This window comes from Perissodus microlepis, chromosome 20 (genome assembly GCF_051167445.1).
Source record: "Perissodus microlepis isolate ML-2025 ecotype Zambia chromosome 20, ASM5116744v1, whole genome shotgun sequence".
In the NCBI taxonomy this organism is placed as follows: Eukaryota; Metazoa; Chordata; class Actinopteri; order Cichliformes; family Cichlidae; genus Perissodus; species Perissodus microlepis.
In genome coordinates, this window is record NC_140480.1 from 30,731,684 (window position 1) to 30,753,485 (window position 21,802).

The 21,802-nt window shown below is 41.5% G+C and overlaps 3 protein-coding genes across 3 annotated transcripts; all 3 read right to left on the reverse strand.

Moving 5' to 3' along the window:
- Nucleotides 1-52: 52 nt before the first annotated feature.
- On the reverse strand, nt 53-3,296 carry LOC146364889 (tubulin alpha-1C chain-like). The gene is made up of 3 exons (XM_084918112.1): nt 3,074-3,296; nt 2,839-2,987; nt 53-2,737 (listed from the first exon to the last, which is right to left on the reverse strand). The coding sequence occupies exons 1-3, from the start codon at nt 3,192-3,194 to the stop codon at nt 1,763-1,765; spliced, it is 1,245 nt and encodes a 414-aa protein (XP_084774238.1). The 5' UTR covers nt 3,195-3,296; the 3' UTR covers nt 53-1,762.
- Nucleotides 3,297-8,688: 5,392 nt separating this feature from the next.
- LOC146364890 (tubulin alpha-1C chain-like) lies at nt 8,689-11,099 on the reverse strand. Its single transcript, XM_084918111.1, has 4 exons — nt 10,974-11,099; nt 10,046-10,268; nt 9,822-9,970; nt 8,689-9,720 (listed from the first exon to the last, which is right to left on the reverse strand). The coding sequence occupies exons 1-4, from the start codon at nt 10,974-10,976 to the stop codon at nt 8,746-8,748; spliced, it is 1,350 nt and encodes a 449-aa protein (XP_084774237.1). The 5' UTR covers nt 10,977-11,099; the 3' UTR covers nt 8,689-8,745.
- A 5,801-nt stretch (nt 11,100-16,900) lies between these two features.
- On the reverse strand, nt 16,901-19,982 carry LOC146364891 (tubulin alpha-1A chain). Its single transcript, XM_084918110.1, has 4 exons — nt 19,848-19,982; nt 18,384-18,606; nt 18,140-18,288; nt 16,901-18,044 (listed from the first exon to the last, which is right to left on the reverse strand). Exons 1-4 carry the CDS (start codon nt 19,848-19,850, stop codon nt 17,064-17,066), a joined length of 1,356 nt encoding a protein of 451 aa, XP_084774236.1. The 5' UTR covers nt 19,851-19,982; the 3' UTR covers nt 16,901-17,063.
- Between the last annotated feature and the right edge of the window lie 1,820 nt (nt 19,983-21,802).

The following is a 21,802-nucleotide window of genomic DNA, read 5'->3' on the forward strand; positions in this document are numbered from 1 at the left end:
CTGTTGTAAGATCAGCTTTTGTACACATGAGAACACTTTGTATGCATCTGTGTTTTTGTACCTTTTTTGAAGTGCACATCTTTACAGCATTCAAAATATTCTGTTGTAGGATTTTGGGGGGAGGGCTCATTAGTACAATCAGAAGTTGTAATCCTAAAATTTGTTTCCCAAATGAGTCAGATTACCTCATGTTTGTGAGATGGAGGAAAATAGAAAGATTCTTAACTCCATGTCTTATATTGAGAAGAGTGCTTTTATTTTCTTAACCCAGTTAGGATTTAAAAGGAACAGAGTTTTAGCTGCAGTTTTTTTTTTCTTTTTTTTTGCCTTTGAGTTTGCAAATGTACACACAGACCACTAGTGAAAAAGTCTACAAGCATATAAAACTGTTTTGAAAGTAGTAAAAACCAGTTTAAGAAATTCCCCATTGTGGTTTACCTGTAATCTACCAATGCATTCAATGATTCATACCAATGTCAATGCAAATGTGGAAGCCACTTTATTTTTTCTGTTTTAGAGCAGAAATACAGCTGAAGTCAAATAAAAACTTTTACACTTGTGAATCTTTTATTTTTGATGATCTGTAACAGCTCCCACTGTTAGCTTTGAGATTTTGAACGTACTCGTCATCATTCATTACCCTGAAGAAATCCAGTCTAGTAACAGAAGAAGAAAGTATTTTTAAACACCACCTGTCTGCCAGCATGAGACACCCTCTGTCCCTGCCTTGCGCCACAGTGAATATCACACCCAATTTTAAACCAAGGCAGCGTTTGGCCTTGGTGGTTCTCAGTCAGGCATGTCAAACCTCATCCGAATGGTAAATATGGGTGTAACAATCCTGAAATCTACACCAAAAATCAAACGGTCACAATAGATCATTGTACTGTCTATTTGGAAATTGTTCAGGTATGGAGAAAATGGACAAACATCAGGATAGAGGGGGTTCTGCCAGCAATAAAGACTTTTGTTTTTTGTTATTCCTTTCACATATAGTTCCTTATTACAGAGCACTGGACTGGAAAGTGAAAAATAAAACTCAAAGCAAGTCTTTTATTCTGTGATATTAAATGTAAAATGAATCAAACAGAATAGGTTTCCACTAAGATAACGCTATATGTAATGCAAGTGCCCTCACATATACACAGCCTCTCCTCCTCTCTGGTGGGTTCTCTTTGTCTGGTTGCTGATGTCCTCACCTTTCATACCAAAGACTTCTGTATTCTTCCCAATGTTCTGTTATAAAACTATAAATACACCTGTTTTGGTAAATTTAAAAAATAATTTAATGCCAGACCATGAACAGAATGTAGATTGAATAATCCAGCTCAAGATCTGAGCCAAAACTGAGGTGTGAATTGAGCCGTGATCAAAGGAGAATTGTCACACTATTAATTGTGATATCACCATTCTAATGCCTCAGGTCAGGTGAAGTACCTGCAATAGTTTGAAGTGTCAAGCACTTCAACATGGTGTTGAGTCAGCATGTGTGGAGCATCACTGCCCTCAAGTGACTAGAAAGGAGTATGAGTCCCCATGCTGGCAACATCCGTAAAGATAGATTAGGTCATGTTAAAAAAATACACACTGGATAAAAGTATTTGATTCCAGCCAAGACAGAATTTTGTTTTTTGCTAAAACTGAATAATCTGAAAATTATAAAGAAATTCTACTATCCTGTAATTCATTAGCACAAATGGTGCGTTCAATTAAACTTTATGAAACTAGATGGTAGAGATTAAGAGAAGGAATATGCTAGCACTTAATACTCTTCTCCCTCATCGTCGTCTACCATGCTGTCAGCGCCCACCTCCTCATAATCCTTCTCCAGAGCTGCCATGTCCTCTCTGGCCTCGGAGAACTCTCCCTCCTCCATACCCTCACCCACGTACCAGTGAACAAAGGCACGCTTGGCGTACATCAGATCGAACTTGTGGTCGAGCCGAGCCCAGGCCTCTGCAATAGCAGTGGTGTTGCTCAGCATGCACACAGCCCTCTGGACCTTGGCCAGATCTCCACCAGGAACCACAGTGGGGGGCTGGTAGTTGATGCCAACCTTGAAACCAGTGGGGCACCAGTCCACAAACTGGATGGTGCGTTTGGTTTTGATGGCGGCAATGGCAACGTTGACATCTTTGGGCACCACGTCACCACGGAACAGCAGGCAGCAGGCCATGTACTTGCCGTGGCGAGGGTCACATTTCACCATCTGATTGGCTGGCTCAAAGCAAGTATTTGTGATCTCAGCCACCGAGAGCTGCTCGTGGTAAGCCTTCTCTGCAGAGATGACTGGAGCATAGGTGGCCAGGGGGAAGTGGATACGGGGGTATGGCACCAAGTTGGTCTGGAACTCTGTCAGATCAACATTGAGGGCACCATCAAAGCGGAGGGAAGCAGTGATGGAGGACACAATTTGACCGATCAGCCTGTTCAGGTTGGTGTAAGTAGGACGCTCGATATCGAGGTTCCTACGGCAGATATCGTAGATGGCCTCATTATCTACCATGAAGGCACAGTCAGAGTGCTCTAGGGTGGTGTGGGTGGTCAGGATGGAGTTGTAGGGCTCCACCACAGCGGTGGACACCTGGGGAGCTGGGTAGATGGAGAACTCCAGCTTGGACTTCTTGCCGTAGTCAACAGACAGACGCTCCATCAGCAGGGAGGTGAAACCAGAGCCGGTGCCACCGCCGAAGCTGTGAAACACCAGGAAGCCCTGAAGACCAGTGCACTGATCAGCCTGAGGACAGAGAGGAAGAGATGACAACCAGGCATGAGTTACGTCGTTCAATAATTTAATTCGTGTATACATTTTATACTAGCTGCTTTGAATTCACCCACCAGTTTGCGGATCCTGTCCAGAACCAGGTCAATGATCTCTTTGCCGATGGTGTAATGTCCACGGGCGTAGTTATTGGCAGCATCCTCCTTGCCTGTGATCAGCTGCTCAGGGTGGAACAGCTGGCGGTAGGTACCACTACGCACCTCATCTATGCAAACAACATTACGTTAGTTTTGCTTTAACGATGTTTTAATTTTCCTACATTATTGTTCAGCGAGCGGTGATGACACTTACCGATGACAGTGGGCTCCAGGTCCACAAAAACAGCTCTGGGGACGTGTTTTCCAGAACAAGTCTCACTGAAGAAAGTGTTGAAGGAATCGTCTCCTCCTCCAATGGTCTTGTCACTGGGCATCTGTCCGTCCGGCTGGATCCCATGTTCCAGGCAGTAAAGCTCCCAGCAGGCATTGCCGATCTGGACACCAGCCTGACCAACGTGCACTGAGATACACTCACGCTGTGGAAGTGAGATGGAAAAGCCATTTATTTGGTGACCTCATTTTTGACTTATTATCCAAAAATTACATTGTTCGACCTGCTCTTCAACTAACGTAAAGTTACCTGGGGGAATATGACTTCGTGATTTAGGACTGTGATTTCAGCAATACTGGAATTTTAGTATAGAACATTAAAAATATTTAATCGTTCCATCAGTCAGCTATGTAATTTGTCCCTTGCAACAAATGAATCACACTTGAGAGAATTCTTAACACGGTTAATGCTTTAGCGAGCCAAGTTGAACTTGAAGTCAGAGTTTTCACTGTCACTTGCATAGCTCTCTTAACCTAATTACATCGCAAAGGTAACTTATGCGGAAGTCAGGCCAGGTTATGTTTAGAGTTTTGGTTTAAGGGATGTTGAATGCATCACTGATGTCATTTTTCTTCTGAAGTAACACCTTTTATACGCAACCTGCTAAACCACATCCTACCAACAAAGGACCAGTTACAGAAATTTGCCTGTATTCAGGAAAGTCAGCTTTATTTTTTCTATCATTTGCATCTGATTTGAGAAGTCGGTGCTCAACTAATCCATTTTGGTGCAGAAGAGTCAAATGATGCACCAAACTTGCCTGTTGTGTAAGCACTCACAGACCCTGCAGAAGGATCATAACCACTGTCTGATAATCATCTCCGGCTCAGGCTTTAGGTTTTGTAGAACCAACTAAATCAAAGGTTGGAGAACATGGTCTGCAGTACATCCTCCGGTCTGTCACTCTTCAGTAGTGACATCAGTTTTTGGTTTTGTCTCAGCTTTAACTTTCTTTAGACCGTCTTACATCAGAAACATTTTCGTCATAAATTAGCAGGCAAACACTGGAAAGAGATCACATCGATCACGGGAGAGAGACGGATAGATGGCAACGTGTGCGCATCTGTTTGCGTATTTGGGGAGCGCACCCGCGCGCTATGGTCGCTGTGGCGAGCGCAATCTACAGGAGATGGCGACAGATTCAGGACGTTCAGAATGTGTGGGATCTTAAAAATTCCGCCCGCTATTTGCCGCTTTCTATAGTCCGAAATCGCTACTCCAATTTACATAGCCTGTCCGCTACTCATGTGGTCACCTGAGGCCTTTTACGCTCTGAACTAACAACCCTTTAGAAATATGTCGCATGTGAGCCAGGACAAGACAAACTTTTGTGTCAAGAACAAACAAGTGCACATCAGAGTTCAGCAAAGCAAACACAGCTGTAGACAATGAAAGACTTCTTTACAAAAAAGTAGCCCATACACGCCCAAAAACATTAAAGACATGAGAAGAAGAAGAACAATTGAGCTTCAAGTGAGTTGGTTTGTTTGTAGTCTGCGGCCGCAGGTTCATAAAGGCCAGGATCCTTCAAAGAGTTGTTAGTCATGGGAATGCTTCAGCCTGAAAGCAGGATGACCTGTTGACAACTGGCTCAGTGCGCGCACAAGAAGCCGGAAACGGACACAAGCAAATAACTTGAATTTTGGATGTGTCCTGTCATATCGCACCAAAAGTACTGTCAGGACAGCGTAGTCTGGTTAACAGTGTGAAATTTATATCTCAGTTAACGGTCTGCCACCTGATTATTGACTATTTCAGTAATGATTTTTGATTAAATCGACACTTAATAAGAGAAAAAAAATTTACTCACCATGTTTCCTGAAGTCAAGAAGTTTCAGAGCCGAAATGAGGAAAAGGAGGAGAAATTAGTTAATTCCTACAAACAGGCTTTTATGAATCCTGTGTAAGAGATAAATGACCAGCTCCTGCTACACGGTGGTTTTTATAACCGTAGATCCTCCGGAAACGGTCTGCTGGATCTGATTGGTTTGATGTCGCATGAGACCTGCGCCTATTGGTTAAAATGGACCAGACGGTAGGGTGGAGATTTCTGCAGGTGCTTTCTTACGATTTCTTAAATATTTGTGGAGTACAAAATGGTTTTAACAACTTGTTAGGGCTTTTTCATTATATGAAGAATGGATATGTTACACTTTCATATGAACATTTGGCTTTTATCGACTTCAGAATTATAAAGAAACATTATGAAGATCTAACATCTGGGCTTAATGGATCTGGTCACTTGCCACCTATTTGCAAAGAACACTGATTCGTCCAACCAGAAGGTTTTGCATTAAGTTGTCCAAGAGATGCCAGGAGCGGAAAAAAGGAGTCCTGATAGTGGGATCTGGAACTTCTATTCTCAGGTTTGTGTGCACCTCTACCTCAAACCTCAACTAAAAGCTCTGATCCAGAGCGGTTTTAAATAATAGCCTTGAGCTAGAGAAAAGGATGTTGGAAGTTGATTAGTCACCAAACCTTGAATTTTGCTGATTTTTTTTGTTCCAGGCTGACTTCAGCCACCTTCTCACTCCTCTTCTAACAGAGATACCCACAGCACGCAGGTGTGAAACTAAAGATGGGCAATAATACTGCCATTGTGGCTGTTGTTCAAGATTATGTGAAAAGGTTGGAAATTCAGTGGAAAGGTACTAATGATGCAGATTGGGTAATTGGGTTATTGCCTGGAAAAGAAGCTAGATGAGGTTGAAAAACAGCAACAAGGATGTGAGAAAACAGGTTATGGAAATCGCCTCATTTGCTGGTTCAGGTATGTTTAAAAAGGTCTTTGTTCCCCATCATCTGAATGTTACCGATACACTTTCCAAACTATTTAAATAGGTTTTATGGTTGAAAGAACTTAAAATAAACATCTGCACTAAGTTACTCCAGTAAAAAAATATCAAAGCTCAGGCTTAGTGCTAATACAGTCATAAAGATCACTAGTATGACTGAAGACACTGATCCTACACTTTGTCTTTGGAGCTATAGTAAAAACAGTCATCCGTCAGGTCATGCAGCTTTAGTGCATGATCTGGCAAGACAATCGAAAAATAAATAAAAATGGGGTGAGAAATTCTGCAGTGTGACTCCAACTTTTCAAGTATGTGGTGAATTAATTTAGCCACTTGAATGCTTGTAGTTAAGAATATCTGTTCGTCAGATAGTTTAAAGTTACATTTGTTGTGTAGCCTGTAAATGTGGCCAAATTAGAAGTTTATTAAAGCCTCCTGCAGTAGACCTGCTGTTTTAAATGTAATGTAAATCCACCGGGTTTTTCTGCTTTGCATCTTTGTTTATAACCTCTCTTTTATGGATCTGTTACGTGACTACAAGTATAGCTTTGAACATCAGAGTTACATGTTTCTTTTATTTGTATTAATTTTTAGTTCAATTAATTTTAGTTTCCACAGCAGATTGAGTCATTCTGTTTCATTTTTATTAATTGAAAATATTCAGTTTCACTGTTAGCTTTATATTTTAATGCGTATATAAACATTTTCAGGTTATGTAGACATCCTTGTCTCAATAAACTGATTTACAAATTTGACCTCATCAAAGACCAAAAATAAGATTTAGTGTTTATTTTATTTTAGTTAATCTTGTAAGTGCATTATCATTTTAGTTAACCTTCTTTTTAGTTTGTATTTTTGTTTCAGTTCATTCTTTTTCTAACACCTAGTTTCAGTTTTTACTTCACTTTTAGTACCTATAATAACCTCCTGCACATAATGGACTTGAAACAGTAAATTGATGTGAGCCAAATCCACCCCTGTGAAAGTTAGGTTCCCGCCCAGTGCTTATGCTCTGGCACTGCCCCTGCATGAAGGGCTTCTCTCAACGCAGATGTCCTTGGCTGGTGGACGATCTAACTTATCAGGACATACAGTGTGGAATCAGATTTTGGCCTCTTGTCAAGCAGGGGTTCACCGAGGGGAAGGAATGCCAGGTGGCAGGGTGCTGTTGCCATTATTGGCAGCATGACATTTCCTGCATGATGATGAATCAATTACTGTATAACCTACATTTTGGTTACCCCACATTCTGCCTTTAGGCCTCTTTTTGATGGCGTTACACGTCCATTTCACAGGTTTAATAAGAAATAAGTTGTATGAGGCTGCTGACATTCAGTTTTCTATACTTGACAATATTTCATCTCTTACAGTTCCTGACAAACTTATATTGCAGTGTCGGGGATATACATGACAGTATAAAAGGAAATAATGCACCATTTTATTAGAAAAATGTTAAAGTCCATAAAGCGAAAATTGCCATTGGAATTCATCTTTTAAATCCTTTCTATTACTTGGAGTCTCTGAAATCTGGGCTATTTTCTGCTTTTCTATTTTTTATTTCTCATCCATCCTATAGAAATACTGGAGGTATGAGCAGAGGTGGCAGCAGACAATATGAACGGGGGCATTTGGCTGAAGTCACTTTGTTATTCCATTAAAAATAAATAATCATCATAAAAAAGATGCATGTTTTAAACCTTATACACATAGAAAAATATAGGCAAAGTTATGAGAGGGCAAACATATCTGTCTCAGATTACATGCGGAGACAAAGCTGGAGACAAATGGGAGAGAATTTTTTTCCAGAGTACACCACTCACTAAAACATTTGACTGTGCTCACAGTATCCTCGACACATTTCCATTTTGTTTTGCAATTTTCAAACGGTCATGCTTTAAAAATAGCTGTACGACCTGATGAATGGCACCTTTATTGTTTTATAGATGTGAGGGGTACTTCAAAGTCTGACCCATCTGCTTATTGTCCTCATCGGTCATGGTGGTTAACACGATTCACTGTAAACTGTAATTAAACTGAACTCACACTGCAATAACTTATCAGTTACGTGATTGTTTAAGTTTCATTACAAAACTGTATGAACTGGCATAACTTATAGTTGAGGTGTATCGGTAGAATTCAGCTGAGGTGCACAGTGACTTTTGTGGGCATAAGCCTGGACTGCCACTTCAGTAATGAGAAGCACTGTACCTCACTGGGAAATGAACACCTCCAAATCATGAACTGAAATGGATAAAACAAGTGGAGCACTAACAACGCGAGTGTGGATCAGCTTCAACATGTTGATTCAGAACATCTGTGGAGCATCACTGCCCCCAAGTGACTAGACTTTCAAACACTGTTAGTGACCACACGAGACACCTGTTAGATTATATGAAACCACAGTGGGTCTTGCAGGGTTTGGGATGTAGAGCCTCTACAGATGGATGCTGATGAGATGAAAAATGTGAAATCAAGTTATGAGATCTTTATTAAGTGGGGAATTTTGAAAGGTTAACATTATGATTGTTCTGACCTAAAAGAAAGGCTCAACCCTTTGTGTGATGCATGGGCTTTGCAGATTTTTGGCTTCTAAAGTGGTGCGTACCAGAAAGTATTACAGCATCATGTGAGCACTTTAATTCCACACAAGTTAGATTAAGCTCTAATAACTGAAATTCAAATTTTGAGAATTTGATATCCAGTGCCCTTTATAGTATTTTAAAAAGAAAAAGACAAATTGCAGTCATTGAACAAACTTTATTTATGACAGCAATAAATGGTACAGGAACATTAAGTCATTTAATACTCTTCTCCCTCATCATCCTCTCCCAAGCTATCAGTTCCCACCTCCTCATAATCCTTCTCCAGAGCTGCCATGTCCTCTCTGGCCTCGGAGAACTCTCCCTCCTCCATACCCTCACCCACGTACCAGTGAACAAAGGCACGCTTAGCGTACATCAGATCGAACTTGTGGTCGAGCCGAGCCCAGGCCTCTGCAATAGCAGTGGTGTTGCTCAGCATGCACACAGCCCTCTGGACCTTGGCCAGATCTCCACCAGGAACCACAGTGGGGGGCTGGTAGTTGATGCCAACCTTGAAACCAGTGGGGCACCAGTCCACAAACTGGATGGTGCGTTTGGTTTTGATGGCGGCAATGGCAACGTTGACATCTTTGGGCACCACGTCACCACGGAACAGCAGGCAGCAGGCCATGTACTTGCCGTGGCGAGGGTCACATTTCACCATCTGATTGGCTGGCTCAAAGCAAGCGTTTGTGATCTCAGATACAGTTAGCTGCTCGTGGTAAGCCTTCTCTGCAGAGATGACTGGAGCATAGGTGGCCAGGGGGAAGTGGATACGGGGGTATGGCACCAAGTTGGTCTGGAACTCTGTCAGATCAACATTGAGGGCACCATCAAAGCGGAGGGAAGCAGTGATGGAGGACACAATCTGACTGATCAGCCTGTTCAGGTTGGTGTAAGTAGGACGCTCGATATCGAGGTTCCTACGGCAGATATCGTAGATGGCCTCGTTATCTACCATGAAGGCACAGTCAGAGTGCTCTAGGGTGGTGTGGGTGGTCAGGATGGAGTTGTAGGGCTCCACCACAGCGGTGGACACCTGGGGAGCTGGGTAGATGGAGAACTCCAGCTTGGACTTCTTGCCGTAGTCGACAGACAGACGCTCCATCAGCAGGGAGGTGAAACCAGAGCCGGTGCCACCGCCGAAGCTGTGAAACACCAGGAAGCCCTGAAGACCAGTGCACTGATCAGCCTGAGGACAGAGAGGAAGAGATGACAACCAGGCATGAGTTACGTCGTTCAATAATTTAATTCGTATATACAATTTATACTAGCTGCTTTGAATTCACCCACCAGTTTGCGGATCCTGTCCAGAACCAGGTCAATGATCTCTTTGCCGATGGTGTAATGTCCACGGGCGTAGTTATTGGCAGCATCCTCCTTGCCTGTTATCAGCTGCTCAGGGTGGAACAGCTGGCGGTAGGTACCACTACGCACCTCATCTATGCAAACAACATTACTTTAAAGATTTTTTCATTTTCCTACATTAGCGTTCAGCGAGCGGTGATGACACTTACCGATGACAGTGGGCTCCAGGTCCACAAAAACAGCTCTGGGGACGTGCTTTCCAGCTCCAGTCTCGCTGAAGAAGGTGTTGAAGGAATCGTCTCCTCCTCCAATGGTCTTGTCACTGGGCATCTGTCCATCCGGCTGGATCCCATGTTCCAGGCAGTAAAGCTCCCAGCAGGCATTGCCGATCTGGACACCAGCCTGACCAACGTGCACTGAGATACACTCACGCTGTGGAGAGGGGAAAAAAAAAAAAAAAAAAGTCATTCATTTGTCATCCATTCTAATTTTTTAATCCCAATAGTAGCTGAAAGCTACTCATCACATGTTGAGGCCGTCTCTGGAACTAATGTGAGACATGAGGAAGAAGAAAATAAATAAGGCTCTTTGTTAGCAGTGGGATGCCACAGTCATGACTCCCCTGAGGCTGATAACATCTGAGCCCTTTAGAAATATCACATGTACATCAAGCAAAGCAACAAGCAAATCTTTTGTGTCGAGAACAAACATTTTCACATCAAACCAAACAAAAGACACAAAAAACCCCATAAAACTTTAAGTGAGCTGCTTCTGTTTGCTGAGTCTGTGGCTTCAATTTCACAAAGGCCGGGCCTCTTCAGAGAGGCGCTAATCAGAGGAATGCTGCAGGCTGACCTTTGCCAACTAGGTCAATGTGCGCATGAAAAGCCGGAAACAGACAGACGGGGCTGAACTTGAATTTGGGCTGTGCCTCGTCACGCTACACCAAAAATACATTAAATGTCTGTTGAACACTGGGGTTGGTTAGCAGCCTGAAATGATAACTTCTTATAGCTATTAAAGTAACGACTGAACTTAACGACCCTTTCAGCTGCTTTGAATTACCGGCTACCACGTGATATAACTTCAGTTTGAACTTAATTGTAGGAAAAGACAAAAAAAAAACTTGACACTCACCATGTTTCCTTGTGTTGATAAGTTTCAGGATTAAAATGAGGAATAGGAAGCGAGAAAACCGTTAGCTCCCACAAATAGGCCTTTATGAGTCCCGTGTAAGAGGCAACTGACGCGTTGCCTCTGGGCGGGGCGTTTTATACTCGCTCACCCGCCGGAAACGCTCCGCTGAATCTGATTGGGTTACGTCACACGAGCCCTATTCCTATTGGTTAGATTGTAAGCGTCACGTTCAGCCTGACACGGCACAAACTTTTCAGGAAGGTGAGGCAATCCCAGCTGCCAGCAGTGTGTTTCAGGCAGGAACTGTGCTTTTTTCCCCCCAGTGATTTCACATTTAAGTTTTTATTGTCTGTTTTCACTCATACTTTACAGCATCTACCAAATATGATCGGATACATTGTAAGAGAAAGACATAAGATAAGATAAGATAAGATAAGATAAGATAAGATAAGATAAGATAAGATAACCTTTATTAGTCCCACACGTGGGAAATTTGTTTTGTCACAGCAGGAAGTGGACAGTGCAAAAGTTATGAGGCAAAAATTAGGATACAATAAGAATAAATACAGTACACAACTGTACAGAATAGAATAAAATAAAATACTATATACAGTAGAATAAAATAAAATAAATATACAATAAGATAAAAATAGAATACAATGACATGGCAATTAAAGTAAACAGAGAAAAAGATACGTTTTCACGAGGAAAAAAACTTTTTTAACCCCTATTTGGAAGCAAATTAAGGTTTTAGGCGGTTTTTTAATATAACTGGTGATTCTATACGTGCCGGTTTTATGTACAAGTGCCTGGAGGAGATTCATCCCGGCTACAGAATGGTGAGACTTGCATCTTGGAGGGTGGGATATACCTTGAGTTCCACAGTCCTGCTTTATTTAGTTAAATGACATTCAGTGAGTATTATGAGGACAATATAGAGTGTTGGGAGAAGTATTCAAATAAAGAAAATGACACTTAGAAATCCACTCCGATAGACTCCCTCAAAAATAAGGGCAGCATTATTGTCAGCAAAATTTAAAACAAAAAAAAAAAAACCTTTTGTAAGAAAAAAAAAACTTGTCATCAAATATGACATTATTACTTAACCAGACCTGAATCATTTTGGTGCTGCGGGCTTGTTTTTAAATATCTGTGTACCTCTAAACAATGTCGATTTATGTCTCCCAACCTGGTGCTCGGGGCCCAAAGAGTCACAAGCAAGATTTATTTATAGAACACATTTCAAAACAGCAGCTTTTTCTTCTTTCCACAAAACCAGAAGCCTGACAAAGTAAAAACACAAACATACTGACTTACACAAAAAGTAAACATGGAGGGTAATATTACATTAAGTCTATATTAAGTCTTGAGCCATTCTTTTTTTTCTTTGCTTTGTTTCCCCTGAGCTGGGCTTCTTGTAGATTTTTTTTAAGTAACAATAGTTCTCCTAGAGCTTGAGCAATAATTCTCCAGACTTTCCTGAAGGTCTTTCAAAGTTTTTCTTTGGGCACTGGCTGTTTTTTTCACTCACATTCAGTCCGGTCCATGTACCTTATTTTCCTTTATTTATCCAGTTGGCCAATAGGGGAGCAACAGTTACAACAAATACAAATACCTGATCAATTTCAGAGGAATTTCTGTTTGTTTATTAACCCACTTAAAACTGACCTGTGAGGATTCAAGCATATCGAAGTAACTCACTTATTATTTGTTCCAGTTTCAGTGGGGGAATAAAATGCCAATGATTTTCACTTAGACAGATATAATATGGTATTTATCACCAACAGGTGATTCCCATAGAGTTAGCTGAATATTTAGCAAATGTGTTTTTAAAACAATTATAGGAACTGGACAAGTGGTAGACAAAAGAAGAAAAAGCATGCTTAAAAACTGGCAAATTGAATAAAAATGTCTGAGCTTAGAGAAAACTACTATCTGAAATGGCTCCAAGACACTGCTTCTTTGTCAAGGGTAGCAAGCCTAAAAGACTGAAAATCAATATACAACTCTACTGAAAAAAATCCCATCTGACCACTTTAGGAATGAGCTGATATTTTTACTATTAGCATATTTAATGAAATGCATGTAAAATATTTTTATACTATATGAATATTTAGGTCCCAAGCCTAAATTTAGGTATTTTAAGATGATGTCTTCTAAGTTGCATTTTTGCCTTTTCAGTGAGTCTTCATTACTTTTAAAGGGAGAAAACGTGAAAATGTCAAGCCTGAAAATCACATCTAAGTTCTGTTTAAAATTACAATTACATTTACAACCCCTATTCCACAAATCTCAAATTTTAAAGGCAAGTGAAAAAGGGCTAGAATTTTATTTTGACCCAGAAGAAGTCACAGCTACAGCAGTGGTGTTGTGTCAGAGCAAGCAAAGCAAAGCAAAGTAAGCAGTGCTTTGTTCAGTTAGTTCAGTTCAGTAGTTCAGTTAAATAAAATAAAAAAAATAGGCAGGCAGAAATTAAAATGTCCCAAAGTGAAAGCAAAGTGTCTGCGTCTACCCTGTATTATACTGCCATCTTGTGGCACAGTCGCTTCTTGCTGTTTAATAAACTGAGCAGACAAAGGCTCCACAAACTCTTTCAGATTAGTATTAGTATCTCAAACTTACTTTTTCATTAATATTTGTAATCCTCCTGTGAATACTGACAGTTAACCATGTCACACAGTGCTCAAGCCTTTTAATTCAGCTGTAATTTTTATGTATCGATATATTTTATTATGCTTTTTAATCCTTTAATCAAGTAGTTGAGCTGCTTTTCTGAGCTCAATAAAAGCTGTTTTGGAGGTATGTATTCCTCACAGGACAGCCACTACAAACATGTTATGTTATAGGATATGATAAATCACTGTAGATAAAACAGAATATAAACGGTTAAAAATGAGCTCGACATCTTAACATCAGTATTAATCCCTATAACACTAACAGGAATCCTTTTTCATCAGAATAATTACTTTATGTACAATTTGTCTGTAATGCAATCATGCCAAAAAAGAAAATAGACTCTTGAAAGTTCTAATGCTTGTTTTATGCTTGAGCTGTGATAGTGGGAAGGCAGGTAGGCAGGTAGTTATGGAATGCTGAGAGTGTTTGCTGTTGATGGAGGCAGTGTGAAAAATATGTGTTACAGCCGGTCTGTGTGCTACTCTTGTTTGTTGGTCCATCAGCCATCTGCTGAGAACAGCAACGTGATAACGTGCAAGGATCTGAAGAGGAAATAAGTATTGAAAACTGTCCACCGCAGCCACTGTTTGTACTTTTCATGCTTTAATTTTTTATCTTTAACATTCGTTTTATGCTTCATCCTTTCCCAGTCCGCTGTTGCTCCCTCCTCCATTCCGGCCCATTTGTAAGTCATTCAGCACTCAATTCAGTGATGTGCAGTTGGAAACACATTAGTGGTATGTAAAAACCCCTTTTCATCCACTGTACACAGACAGACACGTTACTAGGACCATAAATCACGCTTGAGGCTTTACATATTGGGTGATAAGACGAGGTCTTAAAAGCAGGTAAATGCAACCTCAGATGAACGACACATCATTCATTTAACAAAAATTGAAAAACTACAGATTGTTTGGAAGGGGCTGCCATGGTCTCTAAAAAAGAACACGACATCACAGCTTATGTTAGTATCTGAACTGTAACAGCCCTTTGGACAAACAAGACCAAAGTGGAGATGTTTGGCTACGATGCACACAATCGTATTTGGTAAAAAGAGTAAATCAGCACAAATATTAACTGTCAGCACGGCGGTGGAGGAGTGATGATTTGGGCTTTTTTTGCAGCCACAGGACCTGGGCGCCTTGCAGTTATTGAGTCGCCCATGAGCTCCTCAGTATATCAAAGTATTCTAGAGTCAGATGTAAGGCCGTCTGTCTGACAGCTGGGCTTGACTGAAACTGGGTCATGCAGCAGAACAAAGTTCCCAAACACAGCAGCAAATCTATATGAAAATGGCTGAAGAAGAAAAGAATCCAAATTTTGCAGTGGTCCAGTTTAAGTCAAGGTCTCTACCTACTGGAAATGCTATGGTGGGATTTTTAAAAAGCTGTGCAATAACAAATACCTGCTAACCTAAATTACCAATGAAGCACTGTAATAAAGACGAGTGGACCAAAATCCCTCCATATTGAATCAAGACACCAATCGAGTCATACGGAAAATGATTACTTCCAAGTTACTGCTGCTGAAGGTGCTTCTCTGAGTTACTGAATCATATACCTCACTCAGTTTTTTTTACAGGTCTAGAAAATCCTGTGAAAAACTTTCCTTTTCACGACTATAAAAGATAAACCTGGTATCAAATTTTAGGTAAAAACGAAGAACTTTTATATGATAACTCAATGCGACCAGCCATCAATCCCACATATTGTACTCCGACGTTTTCTCAAGCAAATTATCAGAAATAGATAAGAAACATCCAGGGCACCGCTGCTTTCTTCTGTTACTTTTAAACATAAGCAGTTCATTGGTATTGGCACAAATTTAATATTGAAACTATATCCTATGATACTGATGCTTAAATGTAGTCATAGAAAATCATTCTGAGCAAAAATAAGATTTTGTTTGTAGATTTTGCCACTTGGAGTGGGTGTGAAATGTATTTTGTTGATGTTTGTAACAGAGCATAAATGTGCTTTTCAGCCCTGAACATTTCATGTGGATATCTCCTGTACTTCAGAGGTTGTGGGGCTAAAAATCCTGGAAAAAAAATGTTCACCTAACCTTATTTATGTACTTTGTACCTTTTGTAACTCCAGATGTTTTTATAAGGTCAGGATAAGCTGTTGCTTGGCTTCATTAGATACAATAGTAAAGTAGGAGGTCAGGTGAGAGTGCTGCCCATCTGAGGTTCTTCTTATAGTTTAATCTTATAGTTCCTGTGTGGACTTACCAGACCTGAAGAGTAATTCACTACAGCTGCCAATTCAGTATTTTTATTTTAGTTGTAGTGGAATACTTTTGGCTGCAGCCTTATTTTCCATGAGGTTGTCACAGCAGATGGATCCACATATTGGCTTTAGCCCAAACTTTACACCGGGTGCACTTCCTGACACAACCCTCAGGCTTGGGAGACTAGAAGCACACTAGCTTGTGACACTATCAGGCTGGGTTTGTGTCTCCTTCCAGTCTCACACCGTGGATCTATTGTGAGTTGAAGGTTTCAGTTTAACAGTTCATACTATTTTACAGCTTAATTTTGAAGACCGCATTGTAAACCTCAGGATCCTCATTACGGTCAAAAGATTTATCACAGTGCAAGGATTCCTAAACTGTGGGCTGGGGCCCCCTGGTGGACCCTAAAGGTACTGCAAGCGGGCAACAGCCAAGTTATATATTTACATAAACATATTTATTTATATAAAAACTTAATCAAAGGTGGTTAGTTTATGATATTATTCATTACTTGACCTAAATTTACTGCTTTTGTATTAAAGTTTGTGGCAGGTGGGTCACACATGGGCTGGTGCTATTACAGTTGTCGTACCTAAGCTTTGAAAGAGTCTTCCTTTGTCATTCAGGTCGGCTGAATCACTCAGATATTCAGCAGGTGAATTTTAAACACCTGCTGAAAACTGATTTTCTTAGCTTGACTTTAAATATTGAAACTTCAAGCAATGGTTCACACTAATATTTAAAATCTGTATTTATGAACAGTATTTATAAACACGGCTGTAGGATTTATGTATCGATTACAAGAAAAAAGATTGGAACGCTATTGAGAAAACTAATCAGCTTTTTACATGCATGTTTAAAAACATATGAATTTGAAACATCTTAAATTACATGATTCAAACATTTTTATGCTACTTACTCATGACTAATATGTCATAAAGTTTCTGAATATTTAAAAATCATTCTGAAAAAATCATTTTGAATATCACTGAATATTTAAAAGACAAACAGTTAAACAGTTTTTCATCACAGAGGTTTTATTTAGAGCATAGCCAAACTTGACATTTCCAAGGGTTTAGAACTGAACAGCCAAAATGACAAAACATTTGTATTTGGAATGCTTTAAAGGAGACATTTTAGTCAAATATTTCCTTTTTAACTAATGCCTTCAGGTCCCTTTCAATACTCCTCTCCTTCCTCCTCTCCCTCACCCTCAATGGAGTCGACTCCCACCTCCTCATAATCCTTCTCCAGAGCTGCCATGTCCTCTCTGGCCTCGGAGAACTCTCCCTCCTCCATACCCTCACCCACGTACCAGTGAACAAAGGCACGCTTAGCGTACATCAGATCGAACTTGTGGTCGAGCCGAGCCCAGGCCTCTGCAATAGCAGTGGTGTTGCTCAGCATGCACACAGCCCTCTGGACCTTGGCCAGATCTCCACCAGGAACCACAGTGGGGGGCTGGTAGTTGATGCCAACCTTGAAACCAGTGGGGCACCAGTCCACAAACTGGATGGTGCGCTTGGTTTTGATGGTGGCAATGGCAGCATTGACATCTTTGGGCACCACATCACCACGGTACAGCAGGCAGCAGGCCATGTACTTGCCGTGACGAGGGTCACATTTCACCATCTGATTGGCTGGCTCAAAGCAGGCGTTTGTGATCTCAGCCACGGAGAGCTGCTCGTGGTAAGCCTTCTCTGCAGAGATGACTGGAGCATAGGTGGCCAGGGGGAAGTGGATACGGGGGTATGGCACCAAGTTGGTCTGGAACTCTGTCAGATCAACATTGAGGGCACCATCAAAGCGGAGGGAAGCAGTGATGGAGGACACAATCTGACCGATCAGCCTGTTCAGGTTGGTGTAAGTAGGACGCTCGATATCGAGGTTCCTACGGCAGATATCGTAGATGGCCTCATTATCTACCATGAAGGCACAGTCAGAGTGCTCTAGGGTGGTGTGGGTGGTCAGGATGGAGTTGTAGGGCTCCACCACAGCAGTGGACACCTGGGGAGCTGGGTAGATGGAGAACTCCAGCTTGGACTTCTTGCCATAGTCGACAGACAGACGCTCCATCAGCAGGGAGGTGAAACCAGAGCCGGTGCCACCGCCGAAGCTGTGGAACACCAGAAAGCCCTGAAGACCAGTGCACTGATCAGCCTGAGGAGAGAGAGGAGATGACAACCAGTGATTATTTTATTTAATTTGTCTTTCTGAAGATAAAGTTGAAACAAGCTGCTGTAAATTTAGCCCACCAGTTTGCGGATCCTGTCCAGAACCAGGTCAATGATCTCTTTGCCGATGGTGTAATGTCCACGGGCGTAGTTATTGGCAGCATCCTCCTTGCCTGTGATCAGCTGCTCAGGGTGAAACAGCTGGCGGTAGGTCCCAGTGCGTACCTCATCTATGCAAACAAGGACATTACATTAGCTACACTTCAAAGGTATTTTCATGTTAATTTGCTTGAATTATTGTTCAGCGAGCGGTGATGACACTTACCGATGACAGTGGGCTCCAGGTCCACAAAAACAGCTCTGGGGACGTGCTTTCCAGCTCCAGTCTCGCTGAAGAAGGTGTTGAAGGAATCGTCTCCTCCTCCAATGGTCTTGTCACTGGGCATCTGTCCGTCCGGCTGGATCCCATGTTCCAGGCAGTAAAGCTCCCAGCAGGCATTGCCGATCTGGACACCAGCCTGACCAACGTGGATGGAGATACACTCACGCTGTGGAGAGAAGAAAACAAAGCGATAAAGGGGGGGGGGGGTTAATTTAGCTGTAAATGTATTCATTTGTAGTGCAAACAAAAAAAGTACAAAAAGTGTTTTTCTTCATTCAGTTGTTTTGGGTGAGAGTCACTTTTACTGATCCAAACATGTTCTTTTATTAGCAACAACTAGTCTTATTTTTTTCCCGCCCAACAGGTGCACTGGATTGTGTCCGGAACCGCGTTGCTATGCGACAAACCCTTCACTCTGACAACCGATGACGTCGGGGCCGTTGAAATTCGTTGGGAAGCGTGAATATTAGAAAAGGTTGAGCCGTTAAAGGAGAAAAGTTTAGTCAAGGAAGCAAGGCAGCCATAATGGTAATGCCTAGGGTATTGATTTTACAGCATAATAACTGCATGCGTTGAACCACCAGTCAAATGTGGAAAAATGGCTCAAAAGTTTGCCGGTTTAGCCCCAAAATGCGGTTTTTGCCCCCCCCAAGTTACGCTTCCAGCGCCATCTTTGCCATCAGAGAATTGATCATTTTAATTCAGTGTTAGGTCTGTCTATATGTTAATGCCACTAATTTCGTCTCATCACTGAAACTAAACCGTTATAACAGAAAATACTACTAGGTTGCCGGCTGTACATCTGCTAGGTGGCTGGCTGTGCATCAGTGCGGTAACTATCAGCCCGGGAGAGTCCGTTACTTGCATGCATTTTTAATGGCTTGCCGCGCTGACAGGGCATTTTCATCCAGTTTTCCCTAAGGATTGGGTTACTGTGGGTGTGGGGCATTCTTTTTAAGCTGATACAGCTTAATGCCATTCTCCCTGCCAGTGCCGTGAATTACCCTTACAGCCCGTCGCGGTCACGACTAGTGATGATCGGGGCTTTTGTCATGCCAGTGAGAGAATAAAATACCGCAGAGTCACCAGCTGGACCGAAGCCTCCATTATTCCCTCTGTCCACCCCTGAAAACCTCTTTTGTTCGGTCTGCCCGCCACGTCCCCCAATTGAAAGGCGTCAGAGCATCTCCCCATCTCAAGCTGGGACTAAAACCTCCACACTACACTGCAAGAAATTGAATATCTATATAGCAAAATCAGCCACACAGTTTTAAATCCCACTTTTCATTTAAAGGTAAAGCAACCCTCCGTTATAAGAGCTCAACTTACAAATCACACCCACCTTCTTTTTTTTTTAAGTGTGCCTCAAGTATGGCCTGTTAACAAAGCTTTTTTAAAAGTTCTTACCATTTTGTTATGTTATAGTCGCGGTGGAGGTTGGCAGAAGCTCCTCGACAAGCAGTCTTACAATTCGACTGTTATGGGGTCGATGTAAGAGATAATGGCGCACATGAGGATGGACAGGGGTATATATGCAAGGGAAGACCCGGCGCCGGTGGCTGCTGCGCCCTATTGGCCAATCTCCCGTCAGTCTGACGTTTGGAATCATTCCGCGGTTTTCGATTGGATAAGCTGTTCTCCTCACTACAAGGACCGCCCAGCAGACCCCACCCTACTATCCTGCCGTATTGTGCTGCAAGCATGGCGCCTCTGATTATGGGAAAAATGCTGCGTAATTTTCAGCATGTTTGTGCCAGACAGACCCGGCTGCTCTACACAAACTCTCCATATGTCGCTCCTCATGCTAAAACTAATAAACAAAAACAGAATAACTAATAGGAAGGCTTATAATAAAATTCAAGAAACACTTAAAAAGTGGACTATTCTGTGCATCTGATATTGAAAACTGTATTCACTTTTATTTATAATTGATTTTATCAGGTTTTATCCATAATACATCTTATTTTATTTCACATTTTTCAATACAAAATCAATCTGCTAATCTTTCTTCAAATCGCCCGTCCAATTTGTTACCATCAGACTGAATTTCAAGCCTTTCACCAGATATATATGGATCTTCCAGTGTCTTACTTTTCCTTAAGGCTATATTATAAAATGTGCATTTGCAGTTAATCTAAAGAGGAGTTTAAACACCCATCCACGTTGGCTGGCAACAAAAAAACTTTAGTTATTATCAAACCATCACTGTTACATGTATTTTTGATATGACCTTTGTAGGTTTTCATGCATACAGATTTTTACATACTGTTCAAAATTTACTGCCTTCTACATGATAGATGTGGTGTTTTATTGAGCAGATTAACAGCCATTTGGCTTTGTTTTCCAGTCTTCTTCAGATAAAAGAGGTCAAACTGCCCAGTCATATATGAGGGACATGTAGGCCAACGACGCCCAACCCCCAGCCCCCCTCCCAAGATTTAACGGTTGCTAGGAAATGAATAAAGGAGTTGCCTGGATACAGACCAGTATCCACATAGACCGCCTTTATCTGGTGGTCACGTGGTCCAGCTTAAATAGTAGCATTAAGGGCCTGCACTGCAGCTGCCTCTGTGGTGGGATATAAGCCACGTTTTTCCTAAAATCTATCATCACTCCTCGGTCTGTAAAGAAACAGGCTTTTTCTTCCCTACATGTGCATGCATCCTTGTCTTATCGAGCCAGTGAAAATTTAAAAATGTCGTGAGGATGTCAGGGTGGGGCTGACTGATTCCATGCATGGTGCACTTCATCCAAAGCATCACTCTTTCTTAAGACTGAATGCGGCTCTTCTGGTTTCTTAAACCTTCAGATTTCAGTGAAACGGACCATAAATTGGTTTTCATGAGCCAACTGGCAGGGAGTTAAGCACCTTGGTTTCTAACAACAAATGAAATTCTATGACAACAGTTGTCCCAGAGTCCCAAGTGGTATCCCATTGAACGAGGGGCTGCTTTATTTTCAGACTCAGACCCGAGAGATGTGTGTTTACAGTAACAGCAGATGGAAAACGAGACTACATTTTGTTGTCTTTTCTCATCATCTAAAAAAGGATCCCAAGAAACCAGTTGTGTCAGTGTTTTACCTTTTATCATCCTGATTTATCCTCTGCTTACATGGGACAGTCTGGTTATTGAATTGAAGGTTGTTTAAACACTTTTGAGTATATATGATTATATTACCCGTTACTTAGATTTTGTATATTATATTTTATAGCTTAGTTAATATTGTTTATAGCTCCATATAAACTGCATGTGCAAACACCCTATCCCCTTGCATCCTCTCCTTTCACACTGACCCCTCTACATTCCTGAATCTTCTCTTTGGTCTTCCCCATTTCCTCTTGCCAGACAGCTCTCTTCAAC